A 19,351-nucleotide genomic window follows, 5' to 3' on the forward strand; every position below is an offset into this window, starting at 1 on the left:
TCATGGTTTAAGCAAACATCCTCCATTTTAAGAACTCCTCTTGGAGTCTTGGCTGGAGTAGATGGTTCCAGATCTTGGGAACAGGGAAGATTTTCCTGGAACCTACTGATGGTAACTGTAGCACATCACAACAGTCCCTGCTGGAGGATGCTGAAAGATGCTACAGTTGCCATGACCTCTATCTCCCTGTATCAAGAATGCAAGAGACCTACCTGGTGGTCCGCTGGTTAAGACTCCATGCTTCCACTGCAGGGGACAAAGTTTTGATCCCTGATCAGGGAACTAAGACTCCACATGGCATGCTGCAAGCAATTCATGAGAAAGACAGACTTTTTGCAGGGGGGTGGGGAACCAGGCCTGGGACAAATTAAATATGTCCCAATATTTAAATATTAAGTATATTTTAATTATTTTTATATATGTAAAAGCTATAATAACTAAAGCTAGCAAACTGTTAAAGTAAATGTTTCCCAGATAGCTCAGCTGGTAAAGAATCTGCCTGCAGTGCAGGAGACCCTGGCTCAATTCCTGGGTCCAGAAGATATGCTGGAGAAGGGATAGGCTACCCACTCCAGTATTCTTGTCTTCCCTTGTGGCTCAGCTGGTAGAGAATCTGCCTGCAATGTGGGAGACTTGAGTTTGAGCCCTGGGTTGGGAAGATCTCCTTGAGAAGGGCAAAGTATAACTCCAGTATTCTGGCCTGGAGAATTTCATGGACTGTATAGTCCATGACGTTGCAAAGAGTCAGACATGACTGAGTGACTTTCACTATCCTCTTACTTTGATAAATTTATCTTTAAAAGGCAAAATCCAAAATATTGTAAAGCTGTGGTTTTTATATTTAGATTTAAGTTTTGAAAACTTAACCATGATACAGCTAGAACCACATGTATAAAAATTGAAGAGTAATAAAAATTGCTTACTATTTTCAAATGTTCTGGGCTTCCCTGGTGGCTCAGAGGTTAAAGCGTTCTGCCTGGAATGCAGGAGACCTGGGTTCGATCCCTTGGTCGGGAAGATCCCCTGGAGAAGGAAATGGCAACCCACTCCAGTACTCTTGCCTGGAGAATCCCATGGAGGGAGGAGCCTGGTAGGCTACAGTCCATGGGGTTGCAAAGAGTCGGACACGACTGAGCAACTTCACTTCACTTCACTTTAAATGTTCTTAAGCCACACATGCAGTTGTGAACAGCACACTAATTTTCTAGTACTTTTGTAACCATGCATTGAAAGGCAAGAAAATACACACTAGGTGGTGAGCAAGACTTTATTGTTATTTATTTTGAGAGGAAGAATTTGACAAATTTTAAAATGTGTCTTTTTCTTTTACCTAAGCACTTTGCTGCTCAAATTGTACCTACATTTCAAAGTACTGTCCACAGACTTTCAGCGCATTTGGATGCAACTGTCTTTTGTTTTGAGAACACAGGGCAAGAGGAATAGAGAAGCATTTCTCTGGGGCCTGGACAGCGTCTAGTCTCAGAGGAGATATTTAGGGAAACAGGTTATGCTGTCCTGGTGCTGAGCACTAGATCCTGAGTAAACACGTGTGTTTGTTCTTTTCCTTCAGCTTTATTGAGATATAACTGACCAACAGCACTGTAATAGTTGAGGAAAGTAGGGAAAACCACTAGGCCATTCAGGTATGACCTAAATCAAATCCTGTACAATTATACAGTGGAAGTGACAAATAGATTCAAGGAATTAGACCTGATAGACAGAGTGCATGAAGAACTAAGGACGGAGGTTCATAACATCACGCAGAAGTGGTGATCAAAACCATCCCCAAGAAAAAGAAACACAAAAGGGCAAAATGGTTGTCTGAGGAGGCCTTACAAATAGCTGAGAAAAGAAGAGAAATAAAAGACAAAGGAGAAAAAGATATCCATCTGAATGCAGAGTTCCAAGGTATAGCAAAGAGAGATAAGAAAGCCTTCCTCGGTGAACAACGTAAAGAAATAGAGGGAAACAATAGAATGGGAAAGACTAGAGATCTCTTCAAGAAAATTAGAGATACCAAGAGAACATTTCATGCACAGATGAGCACAATAAAGGACAGAACGATATGGACCTAACAGAACCAGAAGATAATAAAAAGAGGTGGCAAGAATACACAGAGGAACTATACAAGTTCATTAAGATCTCTTAATGACCCGGATAACTACGATAGAATGATCACGCACCTAGAACCAGACATCTTGGAGTGTTAAGTCAAGTGGGCCTTAGGAAGCATCGCTATGATCAAAGCTAGTGGAGGTGATGGAATTCTACCTGAGCTATCTCAGATCCTAAAAGATGATGCTGTTAAAGTGCTGCGCTCAACATGCCAGCAAATTTGGAAAACTCAGCAGTGGCTACAGGATTGGAAAAGGTCAGTTTTCATTCCAATCTCAAAGAAGGACAATGTCAAAGAATGTGCAAACTACCTCACAATTGCATTCATTTCACATGTTAATAAGGTATTGCTCAAAATCCTTCAAGCTAGGCTTCAGTAGTCTGTGAACCCAGAATTTCCAGATGTACAAGCTGGTTTTAGAAAAGGCAAAGGAACCAGAGATCAAATTACCACAATCCGTTGAATCACAGAAAAAGCAATAGAACTCCAGCAAAATATCTACTTCTGTTTCATTGACTACACTAAAGCCTTTGACTGTGTGGATCACAGCAAACTGTGGAAGATTCTTATAGAGATAGGAATACCAGACCAACTTACCTGCCTCCTGAGAAACCTGTATGCAGGACAGTTAGAACTGGACATGGAACAACGTACTGGTTCCAAATTGGGAAAGGAGTATGTGAAGGCTGTATATTATCACCTTGCATACTTAACTTACATGCAGAGTACATCATGCAAAATGCTGGGCTGGATGAAGCATAAGCTGAAATCCAGATTGCCAAGAGAAATATCAATAACCTCAGATAGGCAGATGACACCACCCTTACGGCAGAAAGTAAAGAGGAACTAAAGAGCCTCCTGATGAAAGTGAGAGGAGAGTGAGAAAGCTGGCTTAAAACTCAACATTCAAAAAACTAAGATCATGGCATCTGGTCCCATCACTTCATGGCAAACAGAAGGGGAAACAACGGAAACAACGACAGACTTTATTTTCTTGGGCTCCAAAATCACTGCAGACGGTGACTGCAGTCATGAAATTAGACACTTGCTCCTTGGAAGTAAAGCTATGACAAACATAGACAGGCATATTAAAAAGCAGAGACATTACTTTGCTGACAAAAATCCACATAGTCAAAGCTATGGTTTTTCTTCTAGTCATGTATGGATGTGAGAGTTGGACCATAAAGAAGGCTGAGTGCCGAAGAATTAATGCTTTTGAATTGTAGTGCTGGAGAAGACTCTTGAGAGTCCCTTGGACTGCAAGGAGACCAAAACAATCAATCCTAAAGGAAATCGACCTTGAAAATTCATTGAAGGACTGATGCTGAAGCCAAAGCTCCAATACTTTGCCCACCTGATGCAAAGAGCCAAGTCATTGGAAAAGACCCTGATTCTTGGAAAGACTGTAGGCAGGAGAAGAAGGGGACAACAGAGGGCTAGATGATTGGATGGCATCACCAACTCAATGGACATGAATTTGTGCAAACTCTGGGAGATGGTAAAGGGCTGGGAAGCCTGGTGTGCTGCAATTTATGGGGTGGCAAGGAGTTGGACACAACTGAGTGACTGAACAAAAACATCCGCTACAACTGTTAAAGTTTAAAACGTAGAACATAATGACTGGACTCCCATATATCATGAAATGATTATCACGTAAGTTTAGTGAATATCTATCATCTCATATAGATACAAAATTAAAGAAATAGAAAAATAATATTTTTTCTTGTGATGAGAACTCTTAGGATTTACTCTCTTAACTATTTTCATATATAACACACAGTAGAAGGAAATGGAAACCCACTCCAGGGTTCTTGCCTGGAGAATCCCAGGGACGGGGGAGCCTGGTGGGCTGCTGTCTATGGGGTCGCACAGAGTCGGACACGACTGAAGTGACTTAGCAGCAGCAGCAGCGTTACTTATATTTATCATGCTGTACACTACAGCCCTCGTACTGATTTATTTTATAACTGGAAATCTATATCTGCTGACTACCTTCATCCAGTTTTCCCTTCCACCACCTGCCTCTGGTAACTACAAATCTGATCTCTTCTGTGAGTTTGTTTGGTTTTTAAAATCAATACATGTGTCTGTGATATGCAGAGTTCTCTGAAGCACAGGCAGGGGCTCATCTTGCCTGGGTCTAAGGACAGTACTGAATAGACCAAGCCAACATTGCCTCCCTTTATAGCTATGATGTTAAACACAAAATAAATATACTATTGTACTAAATGGTTATGCACGTTAATGAAAGTTATAAAAAACTTTTGCAACAGAGGCATTATGATATATACAATGGAATGAGGTATGTGCTTTATATTCGTGTTTGGGAGAACAAAAAAATGATGGCCAGTCTGTATCTGTATCTGAGAAATGCTGAATTGACGTTAAGTCAATTTCTTCACAGCAGGACTTCTCAGAGCCTTGAATATACTAATATGAATTGTGACTGTCAAAGAGGGAGACAGAGCACGCAGTACTTTTTAAATTTATTTGACTACCAAAACACTTTTCATGAATTAACATCTCACACATTTTTCAGAGACTTTGACCTACCATGGCTGTCTTTAGTAGGAAAGAGTAGAAGCAAAAAGGCAGCGCAGCAGTGGGAGAATCCACTGGCTCCCAAGGTGACAGAGAAAACCCCCGTCATCATGATGGCTCCATTCTGCAGATGACGGCAGTCTTGAGTAGTAAGCAACTGATCTTAAGGCCCTGGAATTTAGTGGCTTGGCCACTGCGCTTACAAAGTACAAGGTCCAAGTTCAATCCCAGGCATTCTGGAATGTGTCTTTATGGTAGGTATCTGATGCCGGGGAAAGCTTTATCCCAGCACTGAGTGGACTACCCCAGTGATCTCTGCCCTCCACCTTCCTGCATCCCATCCATGTGCTGGACTCCAGGTGAGCTGACGCCACAGAGCCCTCCTCATCTGCATGGGCCCTTGTGAGTTCTCCCCACGCTCTGATCCTCTAAGCCTGGCTGCCCAGTGCTACTAGTGGAATGAACTGAACCAGACTGCCACTTCCTCAAGGAAAGGACTCTGGGTTATTCACATTATTTGAGTCCACAAAGTAGGACCAAATCGAAATTTGTGGATGATAGTTGATGCTAGAGATGATCTGTGATGTAACACCCACCAAATAATCCTCAAGGACCCAGAGGATACCAATCCTCTTGATCCTTTTGATCAAGGATACCAGTCCATCATGTGCTCTTTTGCATGAGATGATGTGAGACGAAAGTTGGACACGACTTATTGCCTAAACCACCACCACCACCGTTATATGTACAGTTCAGTCGCTCAGTCGTGTCCAGCTCTTTGCGACCCCATGAACCGCAGCACGCCAGGCCTCCCTGTCCATCACCAACTCCCAGAGTTCACCCAAACTCATGTCCATCGAGTCGGTGATGCCATCCAGCCATCTCATCCTCTGTCGTCCCCTTCTCCTCCTGCCCTCCATCTTTCCCAGCATTAGGGTCTTTTCCAATGGGTCAGCTCTTCACATCAGGCATGTACAGTGATTCACAAATGGTAAGACACCAAACAATAATTATTATTAATACAATCGCCATTGCCCTGATCAGTGATTGGTCCATTTCTAATGACCTACAGTAACTGAGCCAGACCTAGCACTCTGCCAAAGTCCAAGCATCTTTATGTGGTACATTGGAGATGGTTCTTGAAGTAGTGGAGAGCTAGCTTGAACTGGACCTTATCATTGGTGTTGGCCCGGTATCTGTGGTAGGTCTTCTCCAGGGCTGCCAGCTCTGGGTCCGCCACTGAAGAATGGGGCTGGTGACCTATAATCACATCTGAGCAGGACCCCACGAGCAGACTCCCGAGCCCATCAATAAAGAACTCTGCCAAGAGAGGGGAAGCATGAGAAGGAAATGTGACCTTCAAGCCACAGACCTAGGGCCCTATTGCAGGTCCAGGAGAGTCAGGGGGAAGGGACACGGTTTACATCCTTGCGGTGGTTCCACCCACGTGGAGCCACCTGCCCAGGCTAATGAGTTGGAAGGACAGACAGACACAGATTAGCTTCCAACTAAACGGAACTGTGGACTCCAGGACTGAGGGCAGTTTAAGACAGGAAGTTCACCAGCTGCAGTTACAGAGGAAAGGAAGTCTGGAAATGCAGGTGCAGCAGCAGGTAGGGGCCAGAGCTGTGGGGAGAGGAAGGGGAAGGGTATCTCAGAAAAGTAGGAACAGCCTGACGGAGGCAAGAAGGCAGAGAGAGTGGAAGGAGGCAGGGGAAACTGGGGGCTCCCCAATTTGGGGAGAATGGGCAAGCTGCCTGATCCGTGGCACACGGCCCTTCCTCCCAACCCCCTCGGGGGAGAGCAGACTTCTGAGGTCAGTCCACAGCCCAGCTCCCTCTTCACTCTCCCAGCCTCCTCACCTGAGTGAGCCACTCGCTGCAGGCGGGGGTCAAAGCCAACTCTTTGGAGCCGCTCTGTGTGGGCCAGGAAGAAGTTAACGACGCCGCTGGTCACCACGCAGTTGGGGAAGCCGTCCAGGGGCCCGAAAGATCCTGTCCGCCGATGGAGACAGTCCCCATTCTTACTCTGCTCCAGGAACAGCTTAAACTGGAACATATTTCCAAGCACACTGCCACCTACCTAGCCAATGGACAGAGAAACCTGCATTAGAGAACAGACGATATCCATGTAGCCCCTGCCAGGAAGCCTTACTGAATTGAACCTGTTATGACAAGAACGACTTCCCTGGTGGCTCAGATGGTAAAGCATCTGTCTACAATGCGGGAGACCCGGGTTCAATCCCTGGATTGGGAAGATCCCCTGGAGAAGGAAATGGCAATCCACTCCAGTACTATTGCCTGGAAAATCCCATGGACGGAGGAGCCTGGAAGGCTCATGACAAGAATAACACCCTTTCTCTATCTACCCTTCATACTAGGCCTACCCCAAGTCAAAAGGGCAGACAACTCTGCTGTGCTTACCCTCCTGCAAGCTCACTCTTTCCACATGGCTCACTCCCTTCTGGTATGAGAAGCAGTGTTTGGGTGCAGGTGAGAGGCAGCCTGCATATGCAAGCGTCCCTATATGGACTTCCTGCAGCCAGCCGTCTGTCTCAAGCTCCTTCCTCCCATTCTCTGTTCTTGGCTCACCTCTCTGCGCTGCCTGTCCCTGCACTCATGGGAGATGAGTGCATCTCTATGTTGGAGCCTGGGCGAAACAGGACAAGCAAGTATATCTGTTCCTGAAACATCATAATCACCCAGAAGGACACAGCAGTCTGCTGTCCCCTGTTCTTTCTCTCCTCCTCTTAGTAAATGGACTGAGTTTTGATGGACTAAATTAAGATCTAGCTACTATCCCACCAAAGGTGAAAATTTCCCACTTCCCTTGCAAGTTTTGACCATGTGTCTAAGTCCTGGCTGAAAGGATGTGATTTAGAACAGATGCTTGCTACTTTTATAAATGTCACACTCTTAAAAGAAAACTGCTTGTCTTTCAATTCCCTTCTTTCCCCATTTCTTCGGACCATACAGCTGTGGACAACAAAATTGCATGAACAACGGGGAATGGAGCTGGTCCAGGATGCCTCCGGAAGGAGAGTCCAGCACCAGCTCTCATTAGGGAACTGCACCTTCTATGTCATTTACGCTACTGTGATTGGGTCTCTAGAGACATCTTAGTCAAGCCAGATGCTTTGGGGACTGTCCACTTGGAGTAAGAGATAACCATGGTCACTGTGCTACTTTTTATCCATTTTCTTTCTTTTTAACAGCTTTTTCTTTGACATATTAAAATTGTATATTTTGAGGTTATACATCTTGATGTTTTGATGGATGTATACATTGCGAAAAGATCACCGCACTCAAGCTAATTAACAGATCCATCATCTCTACACAGTATGGTTATCTCTGCAAATTTCAAGATACAACGCAGTATTATTTACTGTCAACATTTTTCCTCTCTTTCCTGCATGTGAATGGATTTTTGATGTTTTTGTTATTTTTTCTAACTCTCATTAAGGCTACACGTGCTTTCACAGCTTTGTCCCATTTGCATGTTTGTAAGGGTGTGCGACAGAACCAGAGCCCCGCTTGCCTTCTCCCATCACTGCAGGGAGGAAGTCAGAAGGGATGCATAAACACGACATTTCAAAGACGGAACAATGGTGCGTTTGGGGATGCGGGTTGGTGTAATTTGCTCAAAGAAGAGTAAGAATGGAGGCAGAAGCAGAACTTGCACATCTGACTCCCATGTGAAGGTGTCAGCCCCAGCGGCCCCTCATCTCCTCCTGCACTGCCCCCCACCCCCGCCTCCCCTGAACACTTGCCTCTCTGCCCTTCTCCTTCCCTTCCCCTCTGGCTTGTCACACAGAGGGGATAGAACCAGCAGCTCTCCCTTACCACATCCAGTTCGGTCTTCTCTAGGACATCCACCAGCACCTCAATCTTGGTCTTGTCATTGAAGAGAAAGTCATCGTCCACCCAGAGAACGTATTTGGTGGTGACCTGAGATATGGCCAGGTTCCTACCAGCAAACCAACCCTGTGAGTAGAGTGAGGTTAGATGGTGGTGGCCTGCCCTGCTACCTATCAGCGTCGCTTGGCAGCTTTCTCAGTTGCCAAGAGCCACACTGCACTGCACCCCAAACAGTGCTCGGGAACCTCTACGTTAAAGGGAGTCCATGCCTCAGAGACACTGGGAGAAGGCCAGGGGCTCTCTGGGTCAGACTGAGACCAAGAAAGGTGAGAGAGTCCCTCCCTGGCCCTGTGGTCAATATGGACTGATGGAAGTCTCTTTTCACCTGACAGAGTCTCTGGGGCTCTCAAGCCCTGTCCCCTCATGGAGCCTGGAAGCTATTGCAGGGGAAGGGGCACTCTGGTGAGTGTCACGTCCACCTCCTCCTTTGTTTGAAGGAAGGTGAATGGAGGAGATGCGTCAGAGAGGGTGAAATGATAGGGATGAGCGGTTTCTCTGCTCTTGGACCTGCAAGCCAGGAAACTAGACTGTCAGACACTGCAAGTCACTTAGAAGGATCCCAATCAATTTCTAAACCACGCATGAGAAAAGGTGGATTAACCACCCTGTTAATGCAGAAAAGGGAAAGTGACCTGATTTCTCTGTGAATTTGAAGTCAGCAAAAGGATTCAGAGGAGAATCCCACACCCTCCCATGCCAAGATCTTGCTGCCTTGTGAAGTCTACTGAAGCTGGCCCCTCCGGGGTAAGGACCTGACTCTGACTGAGGCCCTCTTGTCCCAGGATTCAGGTGTCTCCCCACCCAGGAGGGACATACCTTGCCGTAGGGCATGGTGTAATACTCCACATGGCTGTCATTAATTTCCAGGGGCTCCTTGCTGTCATCAGCCACGATCACGGTCAAGTCTGGGTAATACTCACGAATGCTCCGGAGCATGGTCTTGAGCTTGTGGGGACGGAGGAAAGTTTTGGTGGCAATGGACACCAGGTTTCTGAGCTTCCTCTCTGAGCAAGAAAGGGTAGACATCAGAGTTCTGTCTTTGGGAAGCCTCACTGTCTTAACTTGCGTCGTTCTGAGGGTTTCTCTATATCATGACTTCTCAAGTGTCTGTGGACCTCAGGCCTCTTGTATACAGTTAGTGCTTAATAAGAGTTCGTTAGTTGGTTTAGAAAAATATATTTAAACATACCCTATTTGTTTTTCATGGTATCTGGTTCCATCACCTCAAATAGATGGGGGCAAATAGATGGGGGAAAAGTGCAAACAGTCTTGGGCTCCAAAATCACTGCAGATAGTGACTGCATGAAAGTAAAAGACACTTGCTCCCTGGAAGAAAAGCTATGACAAATCTAGACAGTGTACTAAAAAGCAGAGACTTCACTTTGCCAACAAAGATCTGTATAGTCACAGCTGTGGTTTTTCCAGTAGTCATATACAGATGTGCGAGTTGGACCATAAAGAAGGTTGAGCACCAAAGAACTGATGCTTTCAAATTGTGGTGTTGGAGAAGACTCTTGAGAGTCCTCCCTTCGACTGTAAGGAGATCAAACCAGTCAATCCTAAAAGAAATCAACTCTGAATATTCATTGGAAGGACTGATGCTGAAGCTCCAATACTTTGGCAACATGATGCTAAGAGCCAAGTCATTGGAAAAGACCCTGATGCTGGGAAAGATTGAGGGCAGGAGGAGAAGGGAATGACAGAGGATGAGATGGTTGGATGGCATCACCAACTCGATGGACGTGAGTTTGAGCAAGCTCCAGGAGATGGTAAAGGACAGGAAAGCCTGGCGTGTTGCAGTTCATGGGGTTGCAAAATGTCAAACATAACTTAGCAACTGAAAAACAACGATAATGATTTGTTTAAATTTTGTCTGTGTTCTATTCTAAAGTCTCTTCCCTGGTTCTGTTGGTTCCGTTCTGGTGTTTCCTACAATCTACCTGGACGTTTCATTTTATGCTTGCCTGTCTGTACTGGGCTTGTATCCTGCTTTCATGCTAGGAGCTGAGATGCATAGAGCCTTGCCCATCATGGGATTCACTATGTTAGAGTCACAGGTCCCAGGAAGAGGAGAAAAGCTCTAAAGGACTTGAGACCTGCTCTGTCATCAGCTGCACTCCTACGGAGAAACTTGCCTGATCTTTATCCTCTGGAAGATGTAAGAGGAAACAGGTCCACTTGGAGATCGGAAGAGGGTTAGACCAGGTTGTATGATTTATAGAAACAGAGAAAGGACAGCCTTTCTATGGAAATGACCCTTGGGTCAAACAACAGTAGCTGCTGGTGTGTTTAGGAGATCTAGCCACAGAATGGAGCCATGCCAGCTGATAGGCAGGTGGGTCGTCTGGTGGGGTGGGATCAGCTGGAGTAAACACATGCTGACCTTCACACCCCACCAACTGTTTGTGCATGAGTGCAACAGAACCCCACTGCAGAGCCATTTTCTCAGAATGACAGAAGTCAGAGGTCATTCTGTTGCACCATTACCCAGCTCCTCCTGAGTCTTTGGGAGTGAGTGGAAGTAAGACAAGAAGACAATAGTACAGTCACTTCAGAAAAAGACTGGCCTTGGGCAGGACAAGCCTTGCAAACTAAAGAACAAAGGCCCTTGGGGTCCAAGTCCCGTGGGGAGAAACCAGGATCACAGAAATAAAAGATTAACATTACTTCTGGTCCACTACTGAGTATACCTAGTTGCCGCAAGACAAGAAGCTCAACTGTAAATTTTAACCGTATCTGTTCCTGGGCTTTCTTGCAGAAAATTCTCATGCATTTCTTCCCCTGCACAGAAACACTCTCTATTCCTGACAGCCATCATGCAGCTACCTGCTGCTGATCCAAGAAATTTGATGATTTCTGGAAATTATCAGTGATCATGAGACAAACCATCCCTTTTGCTATAAAAGCAACTCACCCATTTTACCCAGGGAGCTGGCATTTTCCCTGCCTTCTCTCTTATGCACAAACTATCTCTGTGAATAAAAGGCTTTGCATGCTGAAGAGTTGTGGAAGTGATATTCATTTCTGTGGGATGGTATGGTATGGTCTGAGAATCTGGAAAGGGCTCAGTAACAGAAAGAGTCATGTAAATCAGGTTCAAGAGCGTGTCGAATGAAAGCTCTACCTTTTCTCTTCTCAGGCCACGTGACAAGTTTGGTTCTTTCATTACAGTAAAGACAGAATCAGGAGCCTGAGTTACCATAGGAGGTAGTCAAGGTGGGAGACTCCTGGCCAGGTGGGTGGTATAGCATTCTACTTTGATATTCTTTATTGTTCCAAACACAGAGCAATGATGAAGAAATATGCAAAGACAGAGCCATGTTCAAAAACAAATGACATTTCTTCCAAGGAACAGGAATCAAAAGCAGTGAGCAGAGCTGGAGCTGGGTCTGCTGCTATCTGGGGTCAGAACAGCAGAGGCTAGGAGGCAGAGTTTGATTGTTAATGGAATAAAAGTGTCTCTCGTAGTATGTGGGTCCACAACCAGGCTTTTTGCTAGAAACCATGGACTGGAGCCAGGCTGCACTCCCTCCAGCTCTCATGACATATAACCCACTGGGCAAGGAACCTCAAAGAGCCATCATCCCCAAACACATCTCTGGGTTCAGAGATGACACCATCTCACACAGCCATGTCCTGTGCCAAGCCACCCTCAGGCCCAGCAACTGGCTCTTTGGTGATGCCCATATCACTAGGGGACAGGGACCCCAAGACTGTTGTATATAATGATGGGCTGAGAATCTGTGGCAACTGTAAAGCTGTGAGATGGGAAGGAATCAGGAGAGAAAAAGAGGGAGAGAGGAGAAAATAAAACAAGCTTGTAAAGCCTCGTATTCAAGATGAGCCACCAGCAAAAATCCCAAGACATTCAGAGAAAACTAGTTTGAAAGAACAGCCGGCAAATCCACCCTGTGCTAGAAGTATCCACTCTAGACAGATAAACAACAGACGAATCTGAAAGGGACTTAAAGTGAGAATTTAAAATCTTTAAGGTGATAAATCACAGAATCACATATATGAAAAAGAAAACATGAAACAAAACAGGCATAAAAGAAATGAGAATATTTAGATATGAAACCAACTTAAAATTATTTAAGATATATACAAAAAATCAAAAGGGAGACATGACTTAAGATATTTAAAAAATTTTTAACAAGCATAAGAGAATTCTATGAACAACTTTATGACAAAAAGATAGACAATTTACATTAACTTTAAGACAACTTTATAGAAACATTTAAAAAATTGACTCAATGTACATATAGATCAATAACCACTGAAGTGGTAGAACTGTTAGTTTTAAATTTCTTCCCTTTCTCTCACTCTTTCCCATTCACATTCCTGCCCCAACCACCTTCCCCAAAACTTGGACCAAAAAAAAAAAAAAAAAAAGACAAAAGGACAGACAAGTTTTAATAAAACCCCAAGAGACATTGCTGCTGCTGCTGCTAAGTCACTTCAGTCGTGTCTGACTCTGTGTGACCCCATAGACAGCAGCCCACCAGGCTCCCCCGTCCCTGGGATTCTCCAGGCAAGAACACTGGAGTGGGTTGCCATTTCCTTCTCCAATGCATGAAAGTGAAAAGTGAAACTGAAGTCGCTCAGTCGTGCCCGACTCTTAGCGACCTCATGGACTGCAGCCTACCAGGCTCCTCCATCCATGGGATTTTCCAGGCAAGAGTACTGGAGTGGGGTGCCATTGCCTTCTCCAAAGAGACATTCCTATTTTATTACAATTCAATTCATTTCAACCAACAGTGAACAAAAGAAAGGTATCTAACTTGTCTTATGAGACTTGTATAATATTGATAACAAAACTGAGCAAAGACATTACAGAAAAAGACAGTCTCAGTTTTGAATACAGATATAAGAATCATCTATAAAAAGAGCAACAAATTTAATTCAGCATTTAATCAAATAACCCACTGCAATCAAGATGGGTTAATCCCCAAAATGCAAGAACAATTTCAACAGCAGAAAATCAATGTGGTGGATTCATGTCAATGTATGGCAAAACCAATACAGTATTGTAAAGTAAAATAAAGTAAAAATAAAAATTAAAAATAAATAAATAAATAAGTAAATAAAAAGAAAATCAATGTAAGTCACTTCGTGAACCGAGTTAAAGGAGAAAAATTATTTCAGTGGGTGCAGACAATTTCTTTGATAAAATTCAATACTTATTCATATAAAAATGAAAACTCTCAGCGAGGAAATAGAAAGTAGAAATAGAAAAATTCTTAGAACAGAAGGAAAGAAGGAAACTTTCTTACCCTGACACCACACTCCTGCCCAGCAAACGAGAATAGTGGCATAACATTGGAATGGTCTTAGAGTCAGGAACAAGCGAAAGTGTGTGCTACCACTGCTACTATTCAACACTGTACTGAAGATTTTACCAAAACGCATTAAGACAATAAAAAGAAACAAATGATGAGAATTATAAAGGAAGAGATAAAAATCATTATTTGTTTAACAGACTCTATGTGTTAAAAAAAATCACTAATATGTGTGCAAGAAGGATGCCTATTAAGTCCAACATTCAAAAATCACTAATGTCTTATATACTAACATCAGTTACAATGTAGAACAAAATCCAATTTATAAAAGTAAAATAAAATATAAACTACCTAAGACCAAATCCAATAAAATGTACAATTCCTTTACAAATAGGACTACAAAATAAATTACTGAAGAACCTGTGAAGAGACTATGACATGGAGAGATATAGCAGATTCATGGTTGTGAATATTCAACCTCATAAAACTGTCAGTTCATCTCTAATTAATCAACAAATTTTAGAAAATTCTAATCAAAATCTCAAGGCATTTTGGAGGATCTTGATGAGCTGATGCTAAAACTCTAATGAAAAATAAATGACCAAGAAGAGCTAAGAAAATTTCACTAAATGAAGTACAGTCATCCTGCAACACAGAATTTATCTGCACTAGATAGAAAACCTGTTATAAAGCATATGGAAATGTAAAATGAGCCCCAGGATACAGATCAATGTGCCTCAACAAAGGCTGGTTCAAACTCCTACATGCAAGAAGCTGTGTGTGTGAGGGGCTGGCTGTTCAAGCGGGACAAGGCTGGACCACTTGGTCCATGGTGGCGGGACAGTAGGCTCTTCATGTGTAAAATATTAGGTCCCTATCACATGCCACGCATAAACATAACTTCTAGGTGGATTAAGTATCTAAATGTGAGAAAAAAGCATACGTAACTTTTGAAAAAAAATATAGGAGAATATCTTTACGGCTTCAGTATAGGGAAGAATTTCTTGAATTAAGGCAAAAGAGCAAAAGCTAGAAAAAAACAATGAATCCATTTTATTAAAGGATAAAGTTTTATAACACAAAAGACCCCAGAAGCAAAACCAAGAGACAAGCCATGGACTAAGGAAAGGCCAGAAACTAGAATTTTATGCCATACAATGTGATAAATTTTATGAAAAGTTCAAAAATGCATGGTACCACACTGTATGCTCTGTGTGTGCACATGTGTGTAGGAATAGAAATCTACATATTAAAATGTACAGAAACCAGGAAAAGAAAGACCATGACTGTTGGAAGGAGAGAGGGAAATAGGACTATGGAGATTTCCATTTCATGCATAATACTTCACCTTTAAGACAAATCTGAAGCCAAAAAAGCTTTTTTTGTGAACTTCTTGTGCTGATTTATTTTTGAGATAGTAATGATGATATGAAGCACATACTGTAAATTCCTCTCTGTAGATATTTAATCCTATTGCTTTTAAATAAGTTATATTTTTAATATAATCTATCTGAATACATTACATTTTGAATATATAGGAAATATCATCAAAAATGCCAATGAGCTCAAAATTCAAAATATACTGAAAGTTATACCATGAAAATACTTCTTCCCATCTCTGTCCTCAACATTTTGGTTCCTCCCCAGGAGATTACCAGGTATTACTAACTTCTTGTTTATTTTTCTGTAATCAAGCAGTTATGTCTTCTTTACCCCTTTCTTTTCACAGAAATAGTAGCTTACTTTTCACTCTTTTCTGTACCTTGCTTACATCTTGGAAAGCATTTTGTATCAATATAAAAAACACTTGCGGCTCATGTTTTCCTCCTCTGTCCTTCTGAATGTCATTGCGTGGGATTTCATTATACCCATGGACCACACTTGGTTTAAGCCCTGGTGACTCAAACGGTAAAGAATCTGCTTGCAGTAAGGGAGACTCAGGTTCGATCCCTGGGTCGAGAAGATCCCCTGGAGAAGGGAATGGCAACTCACTCCAGCACTCTTGCCTGGAGAATCCCATGAGGTCGCAAAGGGTCAGACATGTCTGAGCAACTAACACACACAACCATTTTTTAAGGTTTTTGTCATTGCAAATAATGCTGCAATAAACAAACAAATGTCTTTTCACACAGATGTAAGCATCTATAGGATAACTCATACAAGTGGAATCGCTGACCCAACGTGCGTATACGTTTAAAACGTTGTCAGACGTTGCTAAGTTGCTCCAGAAGGGTTGTGCCAATTTATATTCCTACTGGCACTTTAAAAGAATGTTTCCTCACTCCTCCTCCAGTGCTTTTTGATATGGATGTAGTTTCCATTTGCACTTAGTGTGAGACTGAACATATATTTTAATGACTGAAAGTATTCTTAAATTTAACTTTTTGTGAACTGGCTTATTCTTCTCTTATTTGTTCTTTTCTTGTTGATTCACAGCATCACCGATTCAGTGAACACGAGTGAGCAAACTCCGGGAGATAGTGAAGAACAGAAAAGCCTGGCATGCTGCAGTCCATGGGGTCACAAACAGTCAGACATGACACAGCGACTAAAAAACAACCTACTTGATAGGACTACAGTGAGAATTTCTTTATGTATTTGGCCACACTGTGCAGCATGTGGGATCTTAGTTCCCTGACCAGCGGTCAAACCAGTACCCCCTGCACTGTGAGCATGGAGGCTTAACCCCTGGACAGCCAGGAAAGTCCTCACAAGTGCTCTTAAGTAAAATTAGATCTTTGACTTTGTGTTGAAGGTATTTTCCCCCCAGTTTGTCCTTTGACTTTGCATATGGTAGATTTCTGTCCAGAAAAAAAGTATTAAAAATTGGGAATACCCTGGCAGTCCAGTGGTTAGGACTCCACGCTGTCACTGCTGAGGGACCAGACTCGATCCCTGATCAGAGAACTGAAATCCCGCAAGCCGTGTCAGAGGCCACAAAGAAGGAAAACAATTAAAAATTGTTATGTATGTTTCCAGTCTGTTATGTCCTTTGGGTTTTGTGTAACATTTAGAAAAATCTTATAATCCAAAGTTATTTTTAAATTCCTTTTTTTTTCTCTAGCTATTGTTTCGTTGCTAACTCTTTGGGACCCCATGAACTATAGCCTGCAAGGCTCCTCTGTCCATGGGATTTCCCAGACAAGAATACTGGAGTGGGTTGCCATTTCCTTCTCCCGGTGATCTGCACAACCCAGAGATCAAACCAGGGTCTCCCGCTTGGCAGGTGATTCTGAGCCACCAGGGGAGCCCTTTTTTTGAATACTTATAAAAAAAATTAGGATTTTCTCTATTGGGAATTTATCTTGATGTGAGCTGTGAGATATATTCAACTTGTCATTCTCCATATAGCTACACAGTTATCCCACATGATTTCTTGAATAATCCATCTTTTCCCCCCTTTAATTTGAAAAATTACCTTTATCATATGGTAAAATTTCAACTTGTCTATTTCTAGATTTCTAATTTGATGCTTTGATATATCTATTCCTCCTCCAGTACCACTCTGTTTTTATAATTATTCTCCTACGCTGTCTCAGAGAGGATCCCTTCTGAATTTCATCAGTAGTCTATAGGACCCACTACAGAGCCCCAGGAACAAGGGCCTTACCTGGTCCAGGGTCATATAACTTAGGCATAACAGGAAAGCGGATGGTCACTGGAAACTTGGCCACTGAGGAGTTGGACTCCAGACTCACTGGCGGGAGAAATAAGGTCAGAGTTGTGTACTGCGTGTGGGTCACTCCCTATGCTGCCCAGGAAGCCAACGAGATGGGGGATTGAGAGATTGGTGGGAGGAGATTGAGGACAGCATAGAGGCTATGGCATTTGAGCTTCTGAAATCACTGTGTGTCCCTGGGGCAACCCACTGACTGCCTCTGAAACTCACATTTCTTCCCCGTGCGGCTCTGTAGGGTGAAGAGGGCTTGGAATCAGAGGGGTGGGTTAAGTTTGACTTTGTTATTTATTATCTGAAATACCTTGCGTAAATCATTCATCTCCTTCACCATCTACAAAACCAGGAAAACTCTACCTGCCTCATTTGACCTCTCAGGGTCATTCTGTGATAAGAAACATTTGAACACCTGAAGATGGAGGGAACTCTCTCCCTAGTCTGTGTTCCTGGGAAATCTGTCCCACAGTTCATTTTGTGTGTGTGTGGGTGTCCTGAGAATGCATCCTGTGGAGCTGCTCAAAATGGGAAACAGTGCCTTTAATTCATCCAGAAAGAAATTGGGGCTGCACTTAGTGTCAGCAATTATTCTCTCAGGAATTCTGGGGCTGGGATGGGAGGAGGAAGACAAAGCTTCTGCCCTTCCCACTGCAGGTTTCCTCACACCCCACTTTCCAGTTAGTGCCCAGGACAAGACGCTGGGGCACAGACTGCACCCTCTCTACTGCAGCTGAAATCTTCAGCCTGCTCGCTGCTGAGAATGAGGAACAGAGCTGGGCACACAGCACGAACGATCTGCCTTCATGGAGAGACGAGCGGGCGTTTGCCTGTCCTGTGGGGTCAATGGCAATGGGCGGATATTACTGGATACAGTAACTGGAAAGTTCAGTGTTTAGAGTTAGAAATAGAAGCCAAGGAGGCAGGCTTCTGGGAGGAGGAAGACTTTGAGGGCTGGTGGTGTTGAGCATTTTGTCATCCAAGGAGAGGCTCTCACCCACATCCACCCTGGGGTGCTGGTACTCTGTGCTGGTGTATGTCACGTGCTGGAGGATGAAATTCAAAACCATCCGGCTACTGGTCAAAATGGTCAGCTCCTTCTGGCCTCTGCCCTGCACCACAGTGTCTGGGGTGTCAGCGAGGGTGTTCAGTGTCCCCAGAGAAGCTTTCAGGGTGACCTAGGGTGGATGAGACACCAAGACTAAATGCAAAGAATAGCACATACCCAGGATGGCCAGCAGGGGGCAGAGCACATAAGGTAGAGAGGATAGATAGTGCCCCTGAAATTTAGGGTCTGTCTCTGCAGGAGTTACTGCCTCAGCTTCAGTAAGGAAGAATCTAGACCTAAGACTTGGTGTGTTCAACGGACACTTCTGAAACATTCTTAACTCTTGCCATGCAGGATACCATGTTTTTTTTTAACTAGTTTATTTTTATTGTAATTAAGTATTTTTGCCTGCGCTGGGTCTTTGTTGCTGGGCGTGGGCTTTCTCCAGGTACAGCAAGTGGGGGCTACTCTTCGACGCTGTGGGTGGGCTTCTCACTGCAGTGGCTTCTCTTGTTGTGGAGCACGGGCTCAGTGGTGCACAGGGCTTAGCTGCCCCGAGGCATGTGGGGTCTTCCCAGACCAGGATCAAACCAGTGTCCCCTGTATTGCAAGGCAGATTCTTAACTACTGGGCCACCAGGGAAGCCTCAGGATACCATCCTTAAAGATTTCGTCCTACCCCTGCTGACAGCTCCTTGAATTCCGCTTGCTAATTCCTCCTCATCCATCAGACCTCCAAAGAGAGTTTTTCAGGGCTTGGTTCTGAGTCCTTTTCCCTTCT

General features: G+C 43.7%; 1 protein-coding gene across 1 annotated transcript in view; it reads right to left on the minus strand.

Moving 5' to 3' along the window:
• Positions 1–5,771: 5,771 nt before the first annotated feature.
• B4GALNT2 (beta-1,4-N-acetyl-galactosaminyltransferase 2) overlaps positions 5,772–19,351 on the minus strand; it is a 49,286-nt gene continuing 35,706 nt past the window's right edge. Inside the window, exons 7-12 of the mRNA XM_052658618.1 lie at positions 18,521–18,701; positions 17,464–17,550; positions 9,391–9,578; positions 8,500–8,640; positions 6,520–6,739; positions 5,772–5,977 (exon numbers count right to left, since the gene is read on the minus strand). Coding sequence (XP_052514578.1) covers positions 5,772–5,977; positions 6,520–6,739; positions 8,500–8,640; positions 9,391–9,578; positions 17,464–17,550; positions 18,521–18,701 — 1,023 coding nt within the window. The remainder of the gene's footprint in view (positions 5,978–6,519; positions 6,740–8,499; positions 8,641–9,390; positions 9,579–17,463; positions 17,551–18,520; positions 18,702–19,351) is intronic.

The sequence above is a fragment of the Budorcas taxicolor genome, chromosome 19 (genome assembly GCF_023091745.1).
Source record: "Budorcas taxicolor isolate Tak-1 chromosome 19, Takin1.1, whole genome shotgun sequence".
Lineage (NCBI taxonomy): Eukaryota > Metazoa > Chordata > Mammalia > Artiodactyla > Bovidae > Budorcas > Budorcas taxicolor.